This window comes from Carcharodon carcharias, chromosome 7 (assembly GCF_017639515.1).
Source record: "Carcharodon carcharias isolate sCarCar2 chromosome 7, sCarCar2.pri, whole genome shotgun sequence".
Lineage (NCBI taxonomy): Eukaryota > Metazoa > Chordata > Chondrichthyes > Lamniformes > Lamnidae > Carcharodon > Carcharodon carcharias.
In genome coordinates this window covers 110,946,519-110,972,577 of record NC_054473.1, presented here as the reverse complement: position 1 = coordinate 110,972,577, position 26,059 = coordinate 110,946,519, and the positions used below count along the sequence as shown (strand labels likewise).

The 26,059-nt window shown below is 43.0% G+C and overlaps 1 protein-coding gene across 7 annotated transcripts in view; it reads left to right on the top strand.

Annotated features, from left to right (window-relative positions):
• Positions 1–26,059, top strand: part of vac14 (vac14 homolog (S. cerevisiae)) — a 449,264-nt gene that overhangs the window by 337,385 nt on the left and 85,820 nt on the right. For 6 of the 7 annotated variants that reach the window (XM_041191735.1, XM_041191734.1, XM_041191731.1 and 3 more), the window contains exons 16-17: positions 10,096–10,270; positions 12,290–12,408. In XM_041191735.1, coding sequence (XP_041047669.1) covers positions 10,096–10,270; positions 12,290–12,408 — 294 coding nt within the window. Of the gene's footprint in view, positions 1–10,095; positions 10,271–12,289; positions 12,429–26,059 lie in introns of all 7 variants that reach the window. The other variant, XM_041191738.1, reaches the window with a different exon arrangement.

Below are 26,059 nucleotides of genomic sequence, written 5' to 3'. Positions count from 1 at the left end.
GCAATAAGTTCTCCTGATCTCTGTCCTAAATGGTGACCCCTTATTTTTAAACAGTGACCCCTAGTCCTAGATTCTCCCACAAGAGGAAACATCCTTTCCACATCCACCCTGTTAGGACCCCTCTGGATTTTATATTTTATATGCGGAGGGTGGGGGGTGCTATATATGTTGTATAGACCCAAGCAGACCATGTACAAATTAGCTGCTTTAAGTTACTGTGTGTGCGCAGTTGTGCCCTCACAAATAAATCACCTGCATACTCTAAAAATAAATTTGAGGAAACATTGCACAAAAATCTCCTCCCACCTTAGTCCACTTTGCCCCACTGATTTATACTCCTATTCTCCCTGGTACTAATTAATGTTCCCCTTAAATACATCTGTGCTATTTGCCTCAACTACTTGTGGTAGCAAGTTCCACATTCTCACCACTCTCTGGTTAAAGAAGTGTCCCTTTAATTCCTTACTGGATTTATTAGTAGCTATCTTATATTTATGATCCCTAGTGTTTAATTTCTCGTAAATGGCAACATTTGCCCAATATCAACCATGTCAAATCCCTTCATAATTTTAAAGCCCACCCCACCCCTCCCGTTTCCATTTCCCCAAGCTCCTTGTATTATTTGACTGGCAGTGATGAACAGTTTGACCCTATCTGATGCTGATTACTCTATTGAGCATAAAAATAAATTAAACTGTTTGATCCACAGTGATAGCTCAGCTCACTTTCAGTCTGAAAATGTGGTTGTTACAAGCTTGTTACCACAATAACCTTGTTCAGTGGTGCAGGGTTGGCGATATCTATTTCCCTTTAATTTTGGTGATTTGTTTGATTCAAGGATGGAGCATATCATTAATCTTGCATTTTAGGTTGGAAGGTTTTGGGTGGCTTTTGATTTTTCTTTTCTCCAGTTTTCTGCACCCATCATCTGCCAATACACAGTTACGGACCTCAAGGCTTATTAGCGATGCTTCTGTGATCAAGTAGTTTGCTTACGTTTGCAATCTGTGAATAAATGGCCATTTGGATGGAGTTACAGGTTGGCTGTAACCAGATTGGATCATTATGAGAGGTGCTGTGTTACTGCTGGTTATATATTGGGTGCAGGATGTGACCTGTGCTTGAAGGGAGCTAATTTTAAAGCTAATCTGTGAAAATAATGTTTGAATGAGCGAGTGATCAATCCGTGGAACCTGCTGCCTAGGGAGATGATGGAAGCAATTTGTATTGATTCATTCAAATGCAAATTAGATTTCTTTCAGAAATAACAATTTTGGATGCAGCATATGTATAATTTGAGAGTTGATATATGGTAAGTGCAGCATACTTGGGAGGAACAGGTGATTTCGGACCAATGATTCCCAAAGCACTCCACCATTGGGGTTTTCCTCACCTCATGTCTGAGTCTGTTCTAGAATAACAGGGATTGATTACTGTGATTAGTCAACAACTCCCATTATCTTTCAACTGCCAAGATGGCAGAAGGCAAACTAGATGAACCATGGTCTTTTCTCATCGAGCAATTCTTATGCTTTTATCGACACCTCCTCTACAGCCCTTATAACAAAAAACAGAGGTACACAGCGTCTTTCCAAACTAGCTTCTTCAGGGAGCTGAAGTTCCTGCAAAAGGGGAAGTGATTGGTCTTAGATAATCAGTCTCCCTGCTCTAGGTACTCTTCACAGAGCAAACATGGACCCTCTGCCCAATTGAGAGAGAAAGCGAGACTTGCACTCATTCACACATGAACTCAGTCGCATGCGCACTCAATCATATGCATGCTCTCACCCTTGCACTCTTTCTCTCTCTCTCGCGCACATGCACACGCACGCACACAAACGCACGCACACGGTACACTGACCATCAATTCCATTCCCATTCACTGTCTGCTCTCTCACAGTGAACACAGGAGCAAGAGTAGGCCATTCAGCCCATCGAGCCTGCTCTGACACTCAGTACAATCATGGCCGATCATCCACTTCAATACCTTTTTCCCACACTATCCCCATATCCCTTTATGTTATTTGTATTTGGAAATCTGTCAAACTCTGTTTTAAACACACTCAATGACTGAGCTTCCACGGTCCTCTGGGGTAGAGAATTCCAAAGATTCACAACCCTCTGAGTTTCTCCTCATCTCGGTACTAAATGGCTTCCCCCTTATTTTGAAATTGTGTCCCTTGGTTCTAGGCTCCCCAACCAGGGAAATCATCTTACTAGCATCTACCCTGTCTATCTCTTTAAGCATTTTGTAGGTTTCAAATAAATCACCTCTCATTCTTTGAACCTCTAGAGAATACAGGCCCAATTTCCCCAATCTCTCTTCATAGGACAGTCCCACCATCCTAGGAGTTGGTCTGGTGAACATTCGTTGCACTCCCTCTATGGTAATAATATCCTTCCTAAGGTAAAGGGACCAAAACTGCACACACTACTCCAGGCGCAGTCTAACAAAGGTTCTATACAATTGAAGCAAGATTTCACTACTGCTGTACTCAAATCCTCTTGCAATAAATAACAGCATACCATTAGCCTTCCTAATTGCTTGCTACACCTGCATGTTAGCTTTCAGTGACTTATTGACAAAGACACCCAAGTCCCTTTGTACATCTACACTTTCTAATCTCTTGCCATTTAAGAAATACTCTGCACATCTGTTCCACCTACCTTGTATGTGGATAACCTCACGTTTTTCCACATTATATTCCATCTGCCATGTTTGTGCCCACTCACTTAAGTCTATTCAAATCCCCATGAAACAGCTTTGCATTTTCCTCACAGCACATATTTCCACCTAGCTTTGTGTCATCCGTGAACTTGGAAATATTACATTTGGCCCCCACATCCAAATCATTGATATATATTGTGAACAGCTGGGGCCCAAGCACTGATCCTTGCGATACCCCACTAGTCACAGCCTGCCAACGTGAGAATGATCCATTTATCCCTACTCTCTGTTTTCTACCTATTAACCAATCCTTAATCCATGCCAGTATATTACCTCCTATCCCATGTCCTTTAATTTTGCTCACCAACCTCCTGTGGGAGACTTTATTGAAAGCCTTCTGAAAACCAAGTACACTAAGTCTACTGGCTCCCTTTATCAATTCTGTTAGTAACATCCTCAAAAGATCTCCCAACAGGTTTGTCAAACATGATTCCCCATTCATAAATCCATGCTGACTTTGCCCAATTAGACTATTATTACTTAATTGTCCATTCATCACATCCTTTATGACAGATTCCAGCATTTTCCTATTACTGGTGTAAGGCTAACAGGTCCATAGTTCCCGGCTTTCTCTCTTCTCTCCTTCCCTTCTTAAATATTGTGATGACATTTCCAACTTTCCAATCTGCAGGAACCATTCCAGAATCTATAGAATTTTGGAAGATGATCACCAATGCATCCATTGTTACCTCCTTCAACACTTGATGTGAAAATCAGGTCCCAGGGACTTATCAATCTTCAGTCCCATTGATTTCTCCACTACAACTTTTTTACTAATACTAATTTCCTTAAATTCCTCATTCGCCCTAGTCCCTTGGATCTCTAATTCTGGTAGATTTCTCGTTTCTTCCATAGTGAAGACAGACACAAAGTTGAGTGTCTCTGCCATTTCACTATTCCCCATTATAAAATCTCCAGACTCTTCCTGTAATGGCCCTACATTAATGTAATGGCCTCTTAGCCAAGCATTTCATTTTTACAATAATATAAAAGCAAAGTACTGTAGTTGCTGGAAATCTGAAATAAAAACAGAAAATGCTGAAAAAACTCAGCTGGTCTGGCAGCATCTGTGGAGAAAGAAACAGAGTTAACGTTTTGAGTCTATATGACTCTTTAGAGTTAAAGAGGGGTAGAAATGTGATGAATTTTATACAGTTTAAGATGGGGTGGAGTAGGTGGAACGAGATAGAAAGTCAGGGAAAGGTGACAGCTAAGGAGAGATTGACAAGTGTCATGGACACAAGACAAAGGGAGTGTTAATGGCAGTGGTAAGGGCTAAAGCAGGTGCTGATAGTGGCATAAAGGTAAGACATTAGAATACGTTAATAGCAGGACAATTGTCAATGCTCTGTGAAAGCAAAAGTAAGAACAAGTGACAGCTCTGTGGTGGTTGGTAGGATGAGGGAGGTTGGGGAAGAAAAATGAATTAAAAAAGGGTCAAGATGGAGGAGAGAGTTCGTGGCCTGGACTTGTTGAATTCAGCGTTAAGTGCAGAACACCTTCGCTCAGTCCACAAGCATAACCAGGACCTTCCTGTCACTCGCTATTTCAATTCACCACCTTGCTCTCGTGCCCACGTCTGTCCTTGGCCTGCTGCAATGTTCCAGTGAAGCCCAATGCAAACTGGAGGATTGGGCACTTTACAGCTTTCTGCATTTAACATTTTTGAGTTCAATAAATTCAGACTATGAACTCTCTCGTGCAGCCTGATCGCTTTTTTTAATCCAATTTTTCCCCCTTTCCCCTGCCCCTCCACCCGCTGCCACTCACAGGGCCATTCATCACTTGTTCTTATGCTTTGCTTTCTCAGAGTATTGACCCTTGTTGCACCTTCTTTAGTCTTTAACACTATCATTAACGCTCCCTTCGTCCTGTGACCATGACATCTTTGCCCAATCCCTCCTGAGTTCTCACCTATTTTTGACCTTCCATTTTGCTCCACCCCGTCTTAAACAGTATAAAATCCATCATATTTCTACCTCTCTTTAGCTCTGAAGAAGAGTCACACGGATTCAAACGTTAACTCTGTTCCTCTCTCCGCAGATGCTGCCAAACCTACTAGGTTTTTCCAGCATTTGCTATTTTTATTTCCTTTTTATCATTCCCATAGAAGCTTTTACTGTCTGTTTTTAAGTTTGCTACTTTACATTCATATTCTATTCTCCCTTTCTTTATCACTTTCTTTGTCCTCCTTTGCTGTATTCTAAAAAGCTCCCAGTCCTCTGGTTTACCACTATTTCTGGCAACTTTATAGGCCTTTTTCTTTTAATCCTGTACAATCCTTAACTTCCTTTGTTAGCCATGGTTGACTGATGTTTCTTTTTGGGTTTTTGTGCCTTGAAGGAATGTATAATTGCTGAAAACCATGTAATAATTCTTTAAAAACTATCCATTGCCTATGTACTGTTATATCTTTTAACGTATTTTCCCAATCTACCTCAGCCAATTTGCCCCTTATACCTTCATAATTTCCTTTGTTCAAATTTAACACCCTGGCTTCAGATTGAACTACCTCACTTTCAAACATAATGTAAAATTCTATCATATTATCACTTTAACAACAAGATTATTAATTAGCCCTTTCTCGTTACACAATACTAGATCTAAAATAGCCTGTGCTCTCATCGGTTCTTCAACATACTCCAGAAAACCATCCCTAACACACTCCTGAAACTCATCTTCCATGGCATTAATGCTCATTAGATTTACCCAGCCTATATGCAGATTGAAGTCATGATTACTGTATTACCCATGCTACATGCTTCTCTAATCTCCTGATTGGTGATAGTGTGTGCCATGGTATTAATGTTTGCTGGCCTATTAAAAATTCCCACCAATGTTTTTTTATTCATTTACGGGGTGTGGGCTTCGCTGGCTGGGCCAGCATTTATTGCCACCCCTAGTTGCCCTTGAGAAGGTAGTAGTGAGCTGCCTTCTTGAACCGTTGCAGTCCATGTGGTGTAGGTACACCCACAGTGCTGTTAAGGAAGGAGTGAAGGAACGGTGTCGAAGGATCCTTAGTGAATTCCTGCAGTGCATCTTGTAAATGGTACACACTGCTGCTACTATGTGCCGGTGGTGGAGGGAGTGAATGTGGATGGGGTACCAATCAAGCAGGCTGCTTTGTCCTGGATGGTGTCAAGCTTCTTCAGTGTTCTGGGAGTTGCACTTATCAAGGCAATTGGGGAGTATTCCATCACTCTCCTGACTTGTGCCTTGTAGATGGTGGACAGGCTTTGGGGAGTCAGGAGGTGAGTTACTCACCACAGGATTCCTAGCCTCTGACCTGCCCCTGTAGCCACAGTATTTATATGGTTAGTCCAGTTCAGTTTTTGGTCAATGGTAACCCCCAGGATTTTGCTATAGGGGGATTCAGCGATGGTAATGCAATTGAATGTTTGGGGCGATGGTTAGATTATCTCTTATTGCTACCCTTTGCTGTTTCATAGCTCCATCTGAACCAATTCCACATTTTGTTCTCCCAATCTGAGATACTCCCTTTTCCCTACTGATCCCATCCTTATTATCAGTATTTTGCCTGTCCCTCCTAAATATTAAATATCAGGAAATATTAAGTTCCCAGTCTTGGTCACCCTGTAGCCATGTTTTCATGGTGGCAATTAGATCATACCAATTTACCTCTATTTGTGCCATTAAATCATCTAGAAGCAAACCGTTGACAACCTCCAGCATTCTATTTGCCCCGAGCTTTCCAACCTTATTTTCTTTTCATAATCAGAGACCAACTAATTCTACTTCTGTATCATCACCTGCTCCACCCATCCTCACCCTAGCTGCATTCACGTCATTGTCACCTCCAGTCCTGACTGTTGCACTGCTCTTCTGGGTGACATCTCATCACCCATACCCTGTAACTTGATCTCACCTAAAACCGTGCTGCATGTACCCGACCCTGCACCAGGTCCTGCCTACCCCTCTCCTTGTTCACCCACATTGCCTCCCAGTACCCAGCTCGTCCAATTTCAAATTCTCATCCTCGTGTTTAAATCCTCTTATGCCCTTGCTCCATCCCATTTGAGTAACTCCCTTCAGCTCTAAAAACTCCTCCACGCCTCGCCCAGACCCTTCCATTTCTCAGACTCTGACCTCTTACACATTGTTCCTCCTACATTTATCCAACAATTGGTGACCATGCTGCCCAGGCCCCACACTGTGGAATTCCTGCTTTAAACCCCAATCCCTCATTGACCTTTGCCCCTTCTGTTAAGATATTCCTCAAAAAGCATCTCTGAGCAACTATTGGTCACCCGCTTCTAAATAAGTGCTCCTTTGTCTTACCATCCATTTTTGTCTGATTGAGCCATGGGGTGTTTTCCAATGGCTGTGTCTAAGTTGCTGTTGGATAATTATTCAAAGATCCCATTCAAAGAACAGGCAGTTTTCCAGGCATTTCAGCCAACATCATCAAGGCGAGGTTAACTTGTACTCATCACATTAGTGTCAGAGGGATATTAGGTGCAAAGTGGCTGCTGTGTTTGCTCTCCAGAGTAACAACTTGAAAGTGAAGAATTCTTTGATCCTTTTGATACAGATATTACCTGGAATTTACAGCACAGCCCTGAGGCCATCCAGCTCAACTGGATTGTGCAGGTTTAATGCTCTATACAAGCCTCCTCCCACCCTTCTTCATCTTACTCTCTATCAGTATATCCTTCTCTCCCTTTCACTCTTGGGTACTGAGCTAACTTCCTCTTAAATGCAGCTAAATTCTCAACTAATGTAAAAGCAATATGCTGGAGATCTGCAACAAAAACAGAAAATCCAGGAAAAAGTCAGCAGGTCTGGTAGCATCTGTGGAGAGAGAAACAAGTGTTAACATTTCGAGTCATATTGGACTCAAAATGCTCACTCTTGTTTCTCTCTCCACAGATGCTGCTGGACCTGCTGAGTTTTTCTAGTATTTTCTGTTTTTATCTAAGCTCTCAACTGCTCCATGTGGTATCAGCTTCCACATTCTAACTGCTCTCTGGGTAAAGAAGCATTCTCCTGAATTCTTTATTGAGCTTATCCATGAATATTTTAAAATTATGGTCCTGATTCTGTCGGCCCAAAGAAAACTTTGCAGAATTTTGAAGACCTCTTTGGCCCCTAAAGGTGCAATATAAAATGCAAGTATTTTTCCTTCCGGCCCACTTCTAACCCCCATTATGTCCTGTGCGGTATTCAGTGGGGGAAGAACAAAGGTACTGCTAGAATGAGAAAATTGCTTCCAAATTGGGATTGATCGTAGCAGAAGTGCCGTTGATAAAAGAGATAATTACTGCTCAGAATGTAGCTGTGAAAGTTATTAGTGTTCAACTAATGAACTTGAGTACATTATCTTATCAATGGCATTTGGCATTAGACAGGTGCTGAAGTGACGATCTCTGACTGAGCTCCATATAAATACCCTGTCCGAATTGCTAATTTTTAAAATTTATTTTTAGACTTCATTTTAAATTTTTGCTTGAGGCATGTGTCACCTATTCTGGCTTTTAGCAGTTTTGCCAGCTTGCTTTATCTCTAAGTCTCATTTATTGTTGCCTGGATTTTGTCCTGATCCAAGGATTAACATGAGAGGCAACCGCTCCATTATCAAATAGCTCCTTAAGGAGGAGTCTTGTCATCAGCACCTCCCATGAGAATTGAACCCCTGAGAGAATTGGATCTTTCTGCACAGTGATGTGTTTTGAGCATTGAAGTGAGGCTTAGTCGTGCAGAGTGGGAAAATCCCAGGCTCCAACCTGCTCTGTCCACTGTTTCTCATGCTGGTTGGCAGTGAGCAGTTACCATTACCATCCTAGACAGACCATGTCTCAGCATTGGAAATGATCCTGGCCTGTGTAAATTTACCCAATAGAGTTAGCTTTATTGGCCAAATATATATGAATAAGCACAGCAAATATGATAGTGATGGAACCATAATGTATTGTACGAGTGACTCCAATTGGTCGTGGTTGAGGCACCATTGATAGTACTACAATAGGTATCCATAGCCAGGCTTGGGAGAGGATAAAGATGGCAATAGGTCCTTGTAACCTCTGCCACCAAGTATGAGCATCAAGTGAGGATAAGAGTGAGACCCCTCCTTTAATCCCTTGTCCCCCTGTCCTTCTGTTTCTCTTCTCCCCTGTCGTTTGACTCTTCCCTCACCCCCATCCCACCCTGACACTCTATCATCTTTCTCCCCACCCCTGCCCTCCCCCCCATCTTCCCATTCATCAGCCCTCCCAGTCCTTCTCAATCCCTCGTGTTCTCCGCCCACCAACCCTGACCCACCCCAGTCCCTATTGTTCCCTTGCAACCCTTGGTTCCTCTTCTTCCCCCATCTCTGGTTCCTCTCCTTCTTTTATGTTTCATTTTCTCCCCAGTCCTTGCTGTTCCTTCATGTCCCTAATCCCCAACTCTTTTTCATACCCTTCCTATAGCAATACTCTGTCTATTTTCAGACATGATGTCCCTTGAATGAGGTGACTGAGCTCTGCACACAACGTGGATCTGTACTTCAGCAAGAGCCATCACTTCAGCACAGAGAAAAAGTCCGAAGTTTTACATTCTTTTCTTTTCTCCTGTACTTCATTTCACACAGAATTGTAACATTTTACAGGAATGCTTAAATTCACGTGTACTTTGTAAAAGCATTTTAATGTGTAACGTTTTGCAGGTACAACTAGGTATCTCAAAATTCTTTGAATGCACTGTTCTGGTTAATGAATTCAGTTTATTATGCTTACAGAGCACGCTCTGTACCTGCATTGTCATTTGCTGCATAGGTGGTAGTGTGTAGGCTGGGGGTGTATGTTTGTGGATTTGAGGGGGTGGTGGTTGGGTGGGTGATTGCAGCACTGGCCATATTGGTGTTGGTGTGTGTTTGAGTGCACTATTCCTTCCTCTAGGGAGTATACTATTTATTCTGCAAATATTTTATGATCTATAGTTTTCATCATTGTTCTCAAATCCCACCATGGCGTCACTCCTACCTATCTCTGTAACTTCCCCCAGCCCCACAACTCTGATCTATCTGCGTTCTTCTAGTTCTAGGCGGTTGTGCGTCCTTTGCCCCACCATTGGTAACTGCTTTCAGCTGCTTAGCTTCTAGGTTCTTGAATTCCCTCCCTAAATTTCTCCACCTCTTGGTCCTTCTTCAACACCTAACTCTTTGACCAAATTTTTACTCCATCACCTGCCCTAATATCTTGTGTGGTTCGGTGCCATATTCTGACTGATAACACTCCTTTGAAGCTCCTGGGAATGATGTACTGCATTAAAAGTACTGTATAAGTGCAAGTTGTTATATGAGTCACACTGTTTTAACCCAAGCTGTACTATAACTTTCCTTTAACGTCTTCCTCATTTCCTATTCCCAGGCAGCTGTGCCTCCTGTTAAATGCCGAGAACATCTTTCATTCCATGGCTGAAATCCTCCTTCGGGAAGAAGACCTCAAGTTTGCTTCCACCATGGTCCAAACTCTCAACTCCATTCTCTTAACGTCAACAGAACTCTTCCAGCTACGGAACCAGCTGAAGGATCTGCGTACAATGGTGAGGGGTGTGTCTCAGTGTCCATGAATCCAGCCTGGTGCGTGGGTAGATGAGATTTGGGCAGTGTGGTGCATTCAGATAAAAAGTACTGCATCCTTGCTCCATTAGTCATCCACTTGGTAAAGGCACCTCTAGGCATGCTGGTCCATACAGAGTGCTCAGTTCAAGCTGCGGTTCGTAGTGTGGGTGAGTCAGCTAATTAAGCTCGGAGACCAGTGGCTGTTGTTGGCTCCTATGTGCTTTTCCTCTAAACACGTTAATTTCCCTGACTGCCATCTCAGGCTATGTCCTATGGTATAGCTAGATGCCTAAGCCCAAGGTGATTTTCCTTTCTCACATCAGCTTGGTTCCCAAGAACCCTGAAGGATACTGCCTCTTCCAACAGCTGCTGAGGCTCTGACCCTTGCCCTCATCGGCTAGAGACTTGATTTCTCTCTTGCTCTCTCCATCTCGCCTTCTGCATGTTGGAGCTGACAGGCACAAAAAGCAACTTTAATTTTGGGCAAATTTTCACTTTTCACTGTAGCAGATCCGCTATCCATTTTACATCCTGCCTGATTATTGTTGATGAAAACAGGATATCCAGCGCATTTTGAAATGGGCAGCCCATCCCCCTGCTGACCATTTTGCATACGCAGGAAATGTGAAAATTTGTCTCTGTTTTACTGTACAGCCCATGCTACGACCCTGCCCATTAACTCTGAACCATATCATAATGGGTTAGAGCTAAGCCTGTTCTTTATATCAGGCCTATGTGCATTTGAAAAAGCTACACATTTATGTTAGCCTAACAGAGTTTCTTAGAAACAGTGCAAAATGCTAACATGATGAAATAATAGCTTACTTTGAAGTACAATGACTTATGTGGATTTATGTATATAGGGCATCTTAAATTGGGCCCATCGTACTTGTAACAGCTTTCTGAGTGAATTATCCACTTAATCCCTTCCCTCATATATTCTTAATTTTTTTCTCAAATATTTATCCACTTGCCTTTTAAAACCAAGTTTGCTACCGTGGCTCCATGTTCTTACAACTCTCTGGATTACAAATATAAATGAATTATTCTCCTTATCTGCCTCTTCGTTCTTTTGGTGATGATGGTAAGTTTATGTTCTTTAGTTATCAATTCACTGAACAATGGAAAGAGCTTTTCTCAGTTTGTCTGATCAAAAACCCCTCCGAATTTTCAACACCTCTATCAGACCTCCTCTTGGCTTTCAATATCCTAATGAAAAGACCCCCACTTTCTCTAGTGCTTCCTCCTAACTAAACCTTCTCCAAGTGGGTGCTCTCCTTAAAATAGTCTGCAGGTTCATTGGTAAAGGCCCTAATATGCCTCACATGTTAAGTGGCTACTGCACATGGAGAGAGTAGCTTGGAAAATTCTGGATTTTGTGCCATTTGGTTTGTAATCCGTGCAGGTGCAGGAAAATTCCTTTCACACCCTCATCTCGGAGTTCTAACTATAAATCATCCAGTTTGATGGTCTCATTATGATTCCAAGAGTCTCAGTACCATGGGCAAAGAGCTGACTTATCAAGTACAGTGATACAGGAGACAATCATTTGAAAACCAGACCAGACATTTCTTAAATGAACAGTGTTGTTGTCCTCTCTCAGCTATGCTGAAGGTCAGCCCCACATCAATCTTGGAGACCACACAGTACAGCAAGCCAGCCGCACACAACAAACAGAAGTTAGAATGAACATTGGTGTCAATGGAGATCAATTTATTTCCCCTCTATAAAATGATGGTTAATTTGATTTGTATAACAGAGTTAAGTTTCTACTAAAGAGTAAGAAGACCATCTCCAATCAGCAATCCACCTTTACAACAGATGGTGCTGTGATGTCCGATTTAATGAGTAGGCTTCTTTTGCCATGTGTTCAGAGGGCTTTAGAAAAGTTCTAAATGAGTGTGCTGAGCACCACAGTTTGAAGCCATCGCTTGAGGGGGTTTATGTATCATAAGTTGGCTGCTTTTAAATATTGTTTCCTTACATTTTGTCGCCTACAGGAAAGCTGCAATCTGTTCTGTGGCTTGTATCGTTCCTGGTGCCACAATCCTGTCGCCACGGTCTCTCTCTGCTTCCTCACACAGAACTACAAACATGCCTATGATCTCATTCAGAAGTTGTATCCTTTTGTTCTAACTAGTGAGTTGGGCAGCTCAGTTTTCTTTTCAACAGCTTGGAGCAGTCAGCAGCATTTGTCCCTTGATGGTTAAAAAGTTATGGGGGTCGAGCCTCGTGTAGGCTTGAGGTCATAGCTTAACAATTAGATGGACAGCCCTTTAGATGGTGTACTAAACTGAGGCCCTCTCGCCTGTTCCACTATTTGAGATAAAGATTATAAAGATTCCATGGCATCATTCGGAGAGCAGGGAGTTGTCTCGGTGCCCTGATTAATCTTCCTTCCCAAACCTAACTACCAAACAAAAACCAATAATAGAAAATGCTGGAGATACCCAGCAGGTCTGCCATCATCTGTGGAGAAAGAGAAAAAAATAGTCAAGGACCTTTCATCACCAAAAAGTTAGAATTGGAATAGGTTTTGAGCAAAGGGGGGATGGGACAAGGACAAGAGGGAGATGTGTGATAGGGTGGAAGACAGGAGTGTTATGACACAGCAGTTTGTAAAGGCTGAGTTATTTAAAATCCCAGAGGCAAACTTTAAACAACTGTCATAACCTTTATTTTCAATTGGTATGATTTGCGTTGCAGCTCTAAATTCAGGAATAAGACCACCAGTTCTTGAGAGGTTTTTATATCAAACTAAATGAAATATTTAGTTATTTACAACAAATTAAACACATACACATGGCTACAAATTTCTACTATCATAACTTTTAACAAATTCCCAAATTAATCTCTACTATGGCAACAATAATCAATAGATTTAAACAGAGACCAGGCAAAGCATTTTTCACCTTACAAATTCAAAATGAGGTTCCTTTCAATTTGTTCCTTTGCAGACGCAGTGGTAGGCTTACAGGCTTAGATCTTACATACCTCTGACCTGTACAGATAAACTCCAAAACTAAAACAGAATTACCTGGAAAAACTCAGCAGGTCTGGCAGCATCGGCAGAGAAGAAAAGAGTTGACGTTTCGAGTCCTCATAACCCTTCAACAGAACTCGGATAAACTCCTATCTGTTATGCCCAGCCTTTCCCTTTGAATGCAAATTTTCATTGTATCACCAGGCCCTTTGAACCCCTTTCATTGTACCAATTGTGTTAGTAATATAAACGTTGTTTGGTGTCTCCTAGCTAGGTGCAAGATTTCACACCCACTCTTGAATACCCTATTCAACAAAATGCAAATGCACCCTTTACCTTACTGTTTACATCTCAAAACTACTACACATCAAAGCACCTGGACTAGCTGGCTTTAATCCAATTAACACACACACAGACTAAACCTCCATTTAAAACAAATCATTTCCAGTAACATTTTAAACATTAATGTTGTATTATGACACCCTCCTGTTGGATACCCCAACAACTGGAGATATCTTTCTTATGTCATTCATTGCTTTTCGACCTCTATCAGATCACCCCTCAACCTTATCTTTTCTAGAGAAAAAAGCCTCGGCCTGTTTGGTCTTCACTAGTGTTATAACCTCATAGTTTGGGTACCCTTGTAAATCTTGACATGAGGTATTTATAAATGCAAGTGGCCTTGTTATAAGTGACCTGGATTGCAGCTTTGATGATCTGTTTGTGTGTTTCCCTGTAAGAGGTGGGAGCGCCTCACGTGCTGGGTGCAGGATTTCATGCTGTCGCATTCATGCTGAGCAGTCATTGATGGGAACAGAAATGCTCCCATTGCCAACTCACCAGATCTCACCACCTTCAATAATGGCCACTTTCAAGCCTTCCAAAGGTACCAAAGGGCAGTGACTCACTTGGCAGCTGTTGGTCTACACTTAACTGTCCCTTTCCCAGTGTTCTACTGCCTATATAACAAAAGCACTCTCTATAATACAGTAGAAACTCCAACATGCTATCAGGGGTGTATTGTAAGGTATTATGATCACTACCAGGAGTGAGTGTACATTGAGAGATAGGTAAGCAGCTGTGGGATAGGTATGCTTCTGGTTGTGACAGAGTTTTGGTCTTTAATATTAAACACGGATCTTCACAAGTACGTTAGCAATGTCACAGCACATAGTAACTGGAAGAAGTATTACTCAATTTGTGATTTCAACAATTTACCTGTCAAAAGAGAGGTTTGTTGAGTGCTGGATCATCCCAGAGCAAGTGATATGAGAGTAAAAGCAAAATACTGCGGATGCTGGAACTCTGAAACAAAAACAAAAATTGCTGGAAAAACTCAGCAGGTGGAGAGGAAGACGGAGTTAACGTTTCGAGTCCATATGACTTTTCATCAGATATGAGGGGTTGTGTCTGACAATGGTGTGATGATGTTGCCTCTCACTTGTTTGAAATTCTTTTCAGTTTACTTTCAGATTTGCATGGATAAGGTTCCATTTGAAGGCAGCTTTTAAACTGTACGGAGGTTGAGATGTAACATTTTCCAGGACACTTGGTATGTCACTAAGACACCTCTCATCCAAGTATTGCACTTCTAAAAAAAAATACTTGGGCTTTTTGAGGCACTTTGAATAACTGTCACTTCTAACAGTTCATTGTCTCACTCCTGGGCTCTGGTCCTGAAATTGTGCAGACTTTACATCTTTCAGCTCTCGCCTCAAGGCCAGACAAGACCAGAATTGGCAAAAGAATGTGTCACAGATTCCTCTGCAAGGCCAAATAGAAAAACATTAGCACCAGCAGCTGCTCTCTGTGTATTTTATCTCTTCCATTTATAGGTAAAAGCCTAAAGTGAAAATACCGCAACTTCGTTCAGTCAGACATTTATTAGCTTTGGACAAAGCACTTGGTCTATTTTCTTTTTCACTGCCTATATGTTAGAGCTGTGCAGTTTCTATTTGTAGGTTATGTCAGCTTTGCCTGTGTTGAGTCAACTGATGAGAGCCAACGGGAGCCATTAGGACTTCCTAATTTACCTTGGGCTGGGGTGGAGAGAAAATCAACCAGGTTCTTGTTCCTGGTTGGCATCTAACCACAACCCCACTTTACTACCCTGCTGGAAAACTGATGTGTGAGGCCAGGTCTGCATAAAGTCAGGCTCAGCTGTTGTATTTCCCCCTTGGTTGAATAGCCTGCCATAACTCACTCGCACGAGGTGAATAGGCACAGGGCAAGATATCCACCAAGTGATTGACATCAGAGCTGTAGAGAGGTAGAAATATGATGGGTTTTATACTGTTGAAGAGAGGGGGTAGAGCAGGTGGAGCAAAATAGGTTAGGAAGAGGTGTGAGCTAAGGAGAGGTTGGACAAAGGTGTCATGGACATAAGACAGAGGGAGTGTAAATGTTGAAGACTAAGGCAAGTGCTAATACTGATGAGAGATGAAGTGCTGTTCCTCCAGTTTGTGTTGGGCTTCACTGGAACATTGCAGCAGGCCAAAGACAGAAATGTGGGCATGAGAGCAAGATGGTGAATTGAAATGGCAAGCGTCATGCTTGCAGACTGAGTGAAAGTGTGGGGCAAAGTGATCACCCAGTCTGTGTTTAGTCTTCCCAGTGTAGAGGAGACCGCATTGGGAGCAGCGAATGCTGTAGAATAAACTGAAAGTGCAAGTGAATCACTGCTTCACCTGAAAGGAGTGTTTGGGGCCTTGGACAGTGAGAAGGAAGGAGGCAAAGGGGCAGGTGTTACATCTTCTGCGATTGCATGGGAAGGTGCCATGGGAAGATGATGAGGAGTTGAGGGTGATGGAGGAGTAGACTAGGGTGTCAGAGGGAACAATGAGATGAGGGAAAGTCGTGTTTGTGATGGCATCATGCTGGAGTTGGCGGAAATGGCAGAGGATGATCCTTTGAATATGGAGGCTGGTGGGGTGAAAAATGAAGGTAACCTATCATGGCTCAGGGAGGGAGGGGAAGGGCTGAGGGCAGAAGCTACAACACTGGCATCTACCCAGCAATGTGGAAAATTGCCCAGGTATGTCCTCTGCACAAAAAGCAGGTCAAATCCAAACCATTCAATTATTGCCCCATCAGTCTACTCTTGATCATCAGAAAAGTGGTGGAAGGCATCATCAACAGTAGTGCTATCAAGCGGCAATTGTTTAGAAATAACCTCTCACAGACGTTCAGCTTGGATTCCGCCAGGGCTACTCACCTTCTGACTTCATTACAGCCTTGGTTCAAACATAGACAAAAGGGCTGAACTCGAGAGGTGAGGTGAGAGTGACTGCCTTTGACGCCAAGGCAGCATTTGACCACTGCAGGAGTTATTCAGGGTAGTGTCCTAGGCCTAATCATCTTCAATTGCTTCGTCAATGGCCTTCCTTCCATCATAAGGTCAGAAGTGGGATGTTCGCTGATGATTGCACAATGTTCAGCGCCATTCGCAACTACTCAGACACTGAAGCAGTCCATGTCCAAATGCAGCAGGACCTGGACAATATCCAGGCTTGGGCTGACAAGTGGAAAGTAACATTTGCGCCACACAAGTGCCAGACAATGACCATCTCCAACTTGAGGGAATCTAACTATCGCCCCATGAAATTCAATGGCATTACGATCGCTGAATTCCCCACTGTCAACATCCGGGGGTTTACTATTGGCCAGAAACTAAACTGGACTAGCCATATAAATACTGTGGCTACAAGAGCAGGTCAGAGGCTGGGAATCCTGTAGTTAGTAACTCACCTCCTGAATCCCCAAAGCCTGTCCATCATTTACAAGGCACAAGTCAGGTGTGTGATGGACTACTCTCTTGCCTGGATGAGTGCAACACCCGCAACACTCAAGAAGCTTGACACCGTCTAGGCCAAAGCAGCCCGCTTGATTGGCACCACATCCACAAACATTCACTCCATCCACCACAGACATGGCAGCAGTGTGTACCATCTACAAGATTCACTAGAGAAACTAACCAAGCCTCCTTGGACAGCACCTTCTAAGCCCATAACCATTACCATCTAGGACAAGGACAGGCAGATGGGAACTCCACCACCTGTAAGTTCCCCTCCAAAGCAATCACCATCCTGACTTGAAAATATACCACCGTTCCTTCACTGTCACTGGGTCAAAATCCTGGAACTCCCTTCCTAACAGCACTGTGGGTGTACCTACACCACATGGACTGCAGCGGTTCAAGAAGGCAGCTCACCACCACCTGCTCAAGGGCAGTTGAGGGTGGGCACTAAATGTTGGCCTAGCCAGCGATTCTCTCATCCCCTGAAAGAATAAAAAAATCGTAGGAGATGGGTCGGAAACAGTTGAGGGCCCTGTCAACCACAGTGGTTGGGGGGGTTTGGTGGTGTGAGGGGAAGGGCCTTGGCTCAGGAAAACGGACGACATGTCAGATACATAATTTTGTAAGGTAGTATCAACAGAACAGATGTGACGGAGGCGGAAAAACTGGGAGAATGGAATGTAGTCCTTACAGGAAGTAGGTTGTGAGGAGATGTAGCTGAGGTAGCTGTGAAAGTTGGTGAGCTTGTAATGAATATTGATAGACAGTCTATCCCCAGAAATGGAGACAGAAGTCAAAGAAGGGGGAAGGGAAGCATTGGAAATGGACCATGTGAAAGTGAGAGAGGGGCGGTAATTGGAAGCAAAACTGGTACATTTTACTAAGTCAAGATGAGGGTATGAAGCAGCACCAATAAAGCTAATGATTTATTGAAAAAGAGTGGTGGGAGGGGGCCTGAGTAAGATTGGAACAAGGAATGTTCCACGTACCCCAGGAAAAGACAGGCGTAACTCAGGCCCATGCAGGTCCTATCCTAGCCTCCCCTTCTTCCAGAAATGTCAAGTACCCTTGAATATTCAGGTCCCAGTCTTAGCCACCTTGCAGCCATGTCTCTATAATAGCTATCAGATTATCTGAAAATTCATCCCTTCTGTTATGAATGCTACATGCATTCAGATACAGAGCCTTTAGCTCTGTCTTTATACTGTATTTGAAACCTCTGGCCTTATCTGCTGGAGCAGTCTTAAGTTTGTAAGCTCTGTCCGATCCTTCCATGCTCTGATTATCATTACCCTTTATAGTTACCTTGATTTCTTATCTTTCCCTCTCCCTTTAACACAACTTCCCCCTCTTGATCCCTCGCCCCCACCACTTAGCTTAAATAAGTTCTACCGTCCTAGTTATACAACTTGCCAGAAAACTGGTCCCAGCATATACCAGATGGAGACCGTTCTAAAGGTACAGCTCCCACTTTCCCCAGTACTGGTGCCAATGCCCCAATCTGTTCAGTGCAGCACTTCAAAGGGACTCCAACTCAAGTCAAGGTAGTGTGTGGTTATGTTACTGGACTGGTAATTCAGAGAACATGCATTCAGCTTTTTTAAATTCAAAAATAAAAAGCCAGAATCGACAAAATGACCAGGAACCTGTCAGATTGTTGTAAAAACCCAAGTTTAGGGAAGGAAACCTGCCATCCTCCTGCAGGTTTGGCTTACGGATTCAACTCCCAGTCCCAGAACCAGTACAGTAATTATGGTTGGCTCTTAGCTGCCTTCTGAAGATACCTAGAAAGCCTCTGGCGTGTATCACACCACAACCAGCTGTTTAAAGAAAAGGCTAACCACTATCTTTGCAGGGTAACTGGGATTGGGCAATAAATTGTAGCCTTACCAACAATATCCATATCCCAAGAATGAATTTTTAAAGATTTTATATGTTTTCCACAAAAATATTTTGCTGCCCAGAGTGCTAATCTCCATTTGAACATGGAAGCAGTCAGTTCTAGTTGATGCTAACAGCATACTTAACTTTGAAATTTCTTCCAGCTCTTTCAACAGCTTTAGTTAAAGATGATGTCATGATGTGTATGAAGACCTCAAGTTCAATTCCAAATAAGGTGCTAGCTGTGGCTCAGTGGTAATGCTCTTGCCTCTGATTCAGAAGGTTATGGGTTCAAGTCTTACCCTGGAAGTACAAGCAGATAATCCAGGCTGATGCTCCAGTGCAGTGCAGTAATTCCTTGCATAATGTAGTCTGATTCCTAAAAAGTGCAACTTTAAATGAAACACCTTGAAGCAAATCAGATTTTCCCATTGCAACCAATGTAAAAGTTAGGCTCTTTGGACATTGCATGTCAGAAAAAAAGTTAAAACATTATACCATGTAAGCTGAAATACTGTGCATTCCTAAATTCTTATATTCAGAAATAACATTTAAAATAAATTTTAAAATATGCTAACTCTTTCTACTTACCTCCTGCTCATCGTCTCTCTCTTCCGCTCACTGCTTCCCTCCTCGATTTTCCTGCTTGCCAGGCCTCTGGAGAGGGGCAGCAAGAGGAAGAAGCAAGTGTGGGAGCGTGAGGAGCTGCGAGTGGGAGGGCTGGGGAGTGAGGCAGTGAGCAGGACTTTGGGGAAAGTGACAGTGAGCAGAAGGGGCCATTCAAAGATGGTGTGGATCGTGTCACACCACACGACATCAGCTCCAGCGCAAAACATTGCTAAAGCAGACATCCCAATGCTAAGTGTGTTTGCAGGCCCGGTTATACTCACGAAGCTAAAGCACAGTGACGCTGAATGAGATGACTGAAAACGGAGACTTACTGGGCTGCACTCTTTCAGATGAGACATTAAACTCAGGCCCCATTTGCCCTCTTAAGTGGAAGCAAAAGACCCCAATTTCGAAGAGGAGCAAGGGAGTTCTCCTGGTTTCCTGACCAATACCTATTTCTGAAACAGCATCACTCACACACATTATCGGATTAGTTTGTGGGATCTTGCTGTGCACAATTGGGGCATTTCCTATATTACAACGGTGTCTACACTTGTCTGTAATAACTTTAGGATGTTTAGAGGTTGTGCAAGGCACTATATAATTGCAAAGCTTGCCTTTTATGGGGAGATGGGGATTCTTGCAATTAATTTCAGTTATTCTTTAAAATGTTCTAAGTACAATCTCAGCTGCATTGTTTTCATTAGACTGGACAAAGGAGGTGATGCTTTGACCCAAAAATTTAGGACTCATTCCAAGAATGTTTCCAATAGCTGAATTGAAGCAAAAGTTTTTTTTAACAAAAGGATAATGGGGCAATATAGATTTGCTTCATGACTGAAGGCACTGACTGCAACTCAACTGAGAGTTTTTATTGGGGTGTGTTTTTTTTGGAGTGGGCTGCACTCTCAGAATAATCTGCCCCAATATTGTGTACTGGCTGCTTGTCAAAAGTTTACATAGCTTACACTCTGCCTCGATTTGAGCTGAGATTTGTTGCTTGCCTTTGGTACAAACGTTTGACATCTGGCTCTAATTAACAGCTAACTTGCTGTAAAGCCTGAAATATGGATGTAAGGGCCATTCCCAAAGGGCTCTCCAATTGCTCAGTGAGTTCATCTGGTGAGCAGTTAAGACAAAATGGAGATATCCCCGATTTGACCCCAGACCATCATGAAGTGGTTGACTTCAGCCAGATTCGTGGTAACAGATGCTCAACAATTGGCTTCAGTGCCCCCAGCTAGGGAGAGGAAATACCTGGCAGTGTTATCTGGCAGCTCCTTAATTATCTTTCAATGTATGACCTCCAGCAATGAAAGCTCCAGATTTGGGCATCCATTGAGCTCAGAATCTGGTTGGGTTGTGAAGCCCTCCAGATCCAAATAGCCTAACCACTTAGTTTCCAGGCTCACTCCTGAAAAATTATGTTCAACTGTAGGACCACTTAACAGTGAGAGCTTTGTCAGTGTGGAGAGAACCCTTCATTTCAATTAAATGAAGCTCAATTTAGAATGGCGCAGCAGTTTGGGTGCACTTTTCTCCTCAGTTTTGCTGCTTTACTGTTGCAACTCTGGCTGGATACGGTTAAACTGGTATGCATACCGGTGGCCACCTGCAGCAGGAAAATCACAGCTCTGGGTGAGATCAGCTGAGTTAGCGCAGACCCCGTAATGTCCGACCACTGACTGTGCTGCCTCACCTTCCCTGCGTCGCCCTGGCCACTGACTGCAATCCCGCGCTGCCCTGGCCACTGCTCGTGGCACCCTACACTGCCCAGGCCGCCACCTGGGCTTTCCACTTTGGGCTGATTTGGTGAGAAAACAAAATGGTTAGTGCATTGATTCTGCGAATGTCATGCAGCAGCAGGTTCTTTAATGACCTCTGGTTTGATAGCTGCACATTCCAACTTGTCTCACCACATCATTGAGCAGCAACAAGTGAAATTGAGCAATGTGTGATTAAACCCTGAAGCTATAATTATTATAACAAGATTTGAAACCTCAGTGCCATACTTACCTCAGCATGACATTCTCAATTTTCCAGTGATGAGAGATAACAACAATTTATATTTATATAGGACTTTTAACATATTAAAACATCCCAAGGTGCTTCCCAGGACCATGATCATACCAAATTTGACCAAACCAGGAGCTTGCTCAGACCTGAGTTTTAAGGAGCATCTTAAAGGAGATGGACTGGCAGAGAGGTTTGAAGTAGGAATTCCAGAGCTTGGGGCCTAGGTAGCTGAAGACAGTGGAGGTGTGATGGAAATAGGGAATGCAAAAGAAGCCAGAATTGGAGGAGCAGAAAGATTCTCCAACTTCACCCCATCTGTTGCTAAAGCTCTCACCCATGCTGTTGCCACTTCCAGGCTCAATTATTCCAATGCTCTCCTGGCCATCCCCTATTCTTAACCCTTTATAATCTTTACCCTCTTTAAAACCATATTTCCTGCATTCTACACTACACCAAGTCGCACTCACCCATTACCTCTGCCCTTGTGCTCGGGCCTCAGATCGCCAACATCTCAAATTAAAATTCTTATCCTCGGAGGCCCTGCTCCTCCCTATCTTCATAATCTCCTTTAGTGATTTAAAAACCGCTCTTCCTGTCCATGCACTATGGTTCTGTCCTCTTGTCCAGTTCTGTTACCTTTTGCCTCAAGATTGGCTGCCATGCCGTCAGCTACATGGGCCTTTTGCCCCCAAATTCCTCTGCATTGCCATATCCCTCTGTTCCTTTCAAACACTCATTAAAATCCATTTCTTGATGCCTATTTCTGGTTGCCTCTCCTAACATCTCATTCATTTGCTCACTATCCATATGCTTCTATGAAGCACTTTGAGGCATGACGCTGTGTTAAAGCTGCTATACAAATGCAAGTTGTCGTAATTTATATCCCTATTTATTTGCCTTGACATCCTCTATCATTTTTCTCTTTACAGCTTTGCTATCTTGTCCTCCCTTATCCCAGGGCCTGCTTACAGTACAGATTGGGGATTGAACCTGGAACCTCCCATTTGATACCATTACCCAGTTTGACATTGGAGCAGCTTAATTTATATTAAGTATCCAGCTTGATGGCAATCAACTGGAACAATAAGGAAAAAAAATCAATTTACAGCAATGCAGAATGTGACTAATGTATGAATAGGGTCATTAATAATGCAACATGCAATTATGGAAAATTAATGAGCAATGTTTACCAGGTCACCTAGAATGAGAGTCACAGATAATTGTGTGTACAGATTGTTAAAGCTAATGTGATGGATATAACTGTAGTGTTGGAGTGTCCTATTACAGACACTGCAGGGATCACAGAATCACTGCAGTCGTGTTGTTTTTCCTCTTCCCTCAGGTATAGAGCAATGCAACGTACTATTAAGGAACTCCCTATTCGCTTGCTGATTGTCACTAGCTTATGCCCCAGGAACTGCATGCTAGCCACATCCACCAGTCATCCACAAAAAGATTTTTTTTAAAACTGGAAATCTGAAACAAAAATAGAATCATACAGGTAGTCTACCAGCATCATTGGAAACCCTTATTCAGCTGTGATCATTTCAGAGTTCAGAGGAAGGAACTGCAGCTTGCATTTATATAATGCCTCTAACAGAGTAAAACATCCCAATTGACTTCACAGCAGCATAATCAGACAAAAATTAACATAGAGCCAAAGAATGAGACATTAGGAAAAGGTAGGTTTTAAAAAGTGAAGGTGGAAAGGCAGAGAGGTTTCGGGTGGGAATTCCAGAGCTTAGGTCCTAGATAGCTGAGGCATAGCCATCAATGGTGAGGTAAAGAAAATAGAGACAAAAACAAAAATTGCTGGAAAAACCCAGCAAGTCTGACAGCATCTGTGGAGAGGAAGACAGAGTTAACGTTTCGAGTCTGAACGATTCTTCATCAGAGCTCTTATGAAGAGGCATACAGACTCGAAATGTTAACTCTGTCTTCCTCTCCACAGATGTTGTCAGACCTGCTGGGTTTTTCCAGCAATTTTTGTTTTTGTTTCAGATTTCCAGCATCCACAGTATTTTGCTTTTAAAGAAAATAGGGGATGAACAGGAGGGCAGAGTTCAAGGAATGCAAGAGTTCTTGGAAAGATGTTGGGATGGAGTGGGTCACAGGGATGGTAAAGGGGAGGCTGGGGAGGGGGAACACAAGGATGGGAATTTCACCGACGTGTTCAAGAACCGTGAGCCAGTGTAGGTTAGTGAGCACAGGGATGATGGGTGAACAGGATTTTGTGAGAGTTAAGAAATGGGATCCTGTACCTGAAGCATTAGTTGTCCTTGCTCCACACAGATGGTGACAGACCAGTGTATTTTTAGTTTTCGCACATGGATGTTGCTTTATTTCTTTAGCTACATTCTAGTGACTCAATAAAAAGATAAAGTAAGGGGAAATCTGCAACCTTTATCATTAATGAATTCATGTAGGAGGCCTATATGAGGGTTCCTTGCTATAACGAGACACTTGGTTGAATCTAACCTGTAATGAATTTCGATAGTGAGGCAAGGGGTATGTCATGTGCAAAACACTCTCCCTGGTATAGGTTTCAAGCCCAGTTAAGTTCAGCTAAATGCAACCAGTCCAGTTCCGGTCTCCTCTGGTTGAGAAGAGAGCACAGAGCAGGCAAAGGCCGGCATCAATATAGGTGGTGGGGGTAGTGCTTTCAGGAGGGAAGGGGAGAATGCTGGGCAGGGAAGAGCAGGATCATCCCATGCAGCCGTGAGGAGCACTCCCATACCTCCTGGCCCACGGAGATTCTTCCACTTGTCAGGAGGGCCTGTCACCCTTCTCAAAAGCCATCAACCAGCTTCAGCTTGGTAGGAAAGCCTTATTGGTGTCATAAGCTCCCAATTTGCTCAAGTTCATGAGGCTCAGGCCTGTATTAGGAGCTGTCTCACTGCCAGTAGAACCCTACAGGAAAGAGTCAAATCCCAAGCAGGTAAGTGACTTTGTGTTTAATTGTTCACCTGCTTGGTTTTCAGTGGGCAGGTAAAGTTAAATTGGATTTGTTGGTCTTTCACGTAATCACTTAATTCCAAAAGCATGGACTGAATAGAGTCAAGAGCCACAGAATATTTCATAAAATTTTGTATGAACTTTATGGAATACTAGACAGCTTTTCTTCCAAAATCTATTGTATTTAGTGTGAGAATAGTGAGAACTTTGCCATATGTTTAAGGAAATATTTGAAACGAGGAAGAGCATTCAAATAATGTCAGATAATCCTAAGTATTAGTGATTGTATGTCTCATCTTGGCCTGCTTCTTGTGGAGTTCCTTCCTCTGAATTGGGAAACTACTTTAAACTAGGTTTACTGGACTAGTAATCCAGAGGTCCAGGTTAATCCTCTGGGGACACAGGTTTGGAATATAAGGCTAGTCTCAGTAATGTTGACCATGAAATCAATTGCAGATGCTGTCAGACCTGCTGAGTTTTTCCAGGTATTTTTGTTTTTGTTTCGGATTTCCAGCATCCGCAGTTTTTTGCTTTTATCTTATTGTTAAAAACCCATCTGGTTCACTAGCGTCCTTTAGGGAAGGAAATCTGCTGTCCTTACCTGGTCTGGCCTACATATGACTCCAGACTCACAGCAACATATTTTTAACTGCCCTCAAAATGGCCTAGCAAGCCACTCAGTTCAAGGGCAACTAGGGATGGGCAACAAATGCTGGTCTTGCCAGTGATGCCCATGAAATAATAAATAAAAGGTTGTGCTGAGTTTCCAGTTAGATTCAAGCTCATGAACTTGATGCTTGATCCAGTCTGGCATCTGAGTACTGACAAAATGGTGCAAAGTGAGGGTGAATGCGTTGTTCCTTCATGAATGGAATGCACAACAACAGAGAACTTCTTGTAGGGCCTGGGAGTGTCTTGGGAATTTAATCAATGGTTTCACCAAATACTGTTCTCAGCCAAGATTACTAGATACATCCTTGTGCTGCGGGGAGAGGGTGATTCTGGCACTTGGATTCAAGAAAAGACTTGGGGTGAACTTTTTCCACTGGCTCTGTTGAAATTGGTTGGTAGTGAGGTCACAGCAAAAAGCTGCTTGTAGCTGAGTATCAAGCCACCTACCTAATGGGAAGAGGCCACCAAGATTGCCAGTCTGCAAATTGGAAACATTGCAAAGGTGCCTTTGTTGGCAAGCTATAAATAGGGCCATTCACACTAAACCCAGGAGCTCTGATGCGGAAAACGCATTCTATTCCGAGGCACCAGCAATCACATCTCGATTTGGGGAGAGAAGGCATTGCTGTGTTTGTAACGTGGATCTTTGGTGTGGTAGAACTCATTGATGTTTTCACAGTTATGAAGGTAATTGTCAGGCAGAAATCAGCAGAGTCCAGCCACAACTTTTCAATTCAAATATGCAGATTGTGCCCTTGGGATTGGAAAATGCCTTGAAGCACCTTTTGTACAAGGAGGGAGAGTAGGAGAAATCCAGTCTCTACAGCCGAACAAGTCTAACATAAGAGGCCCATAATC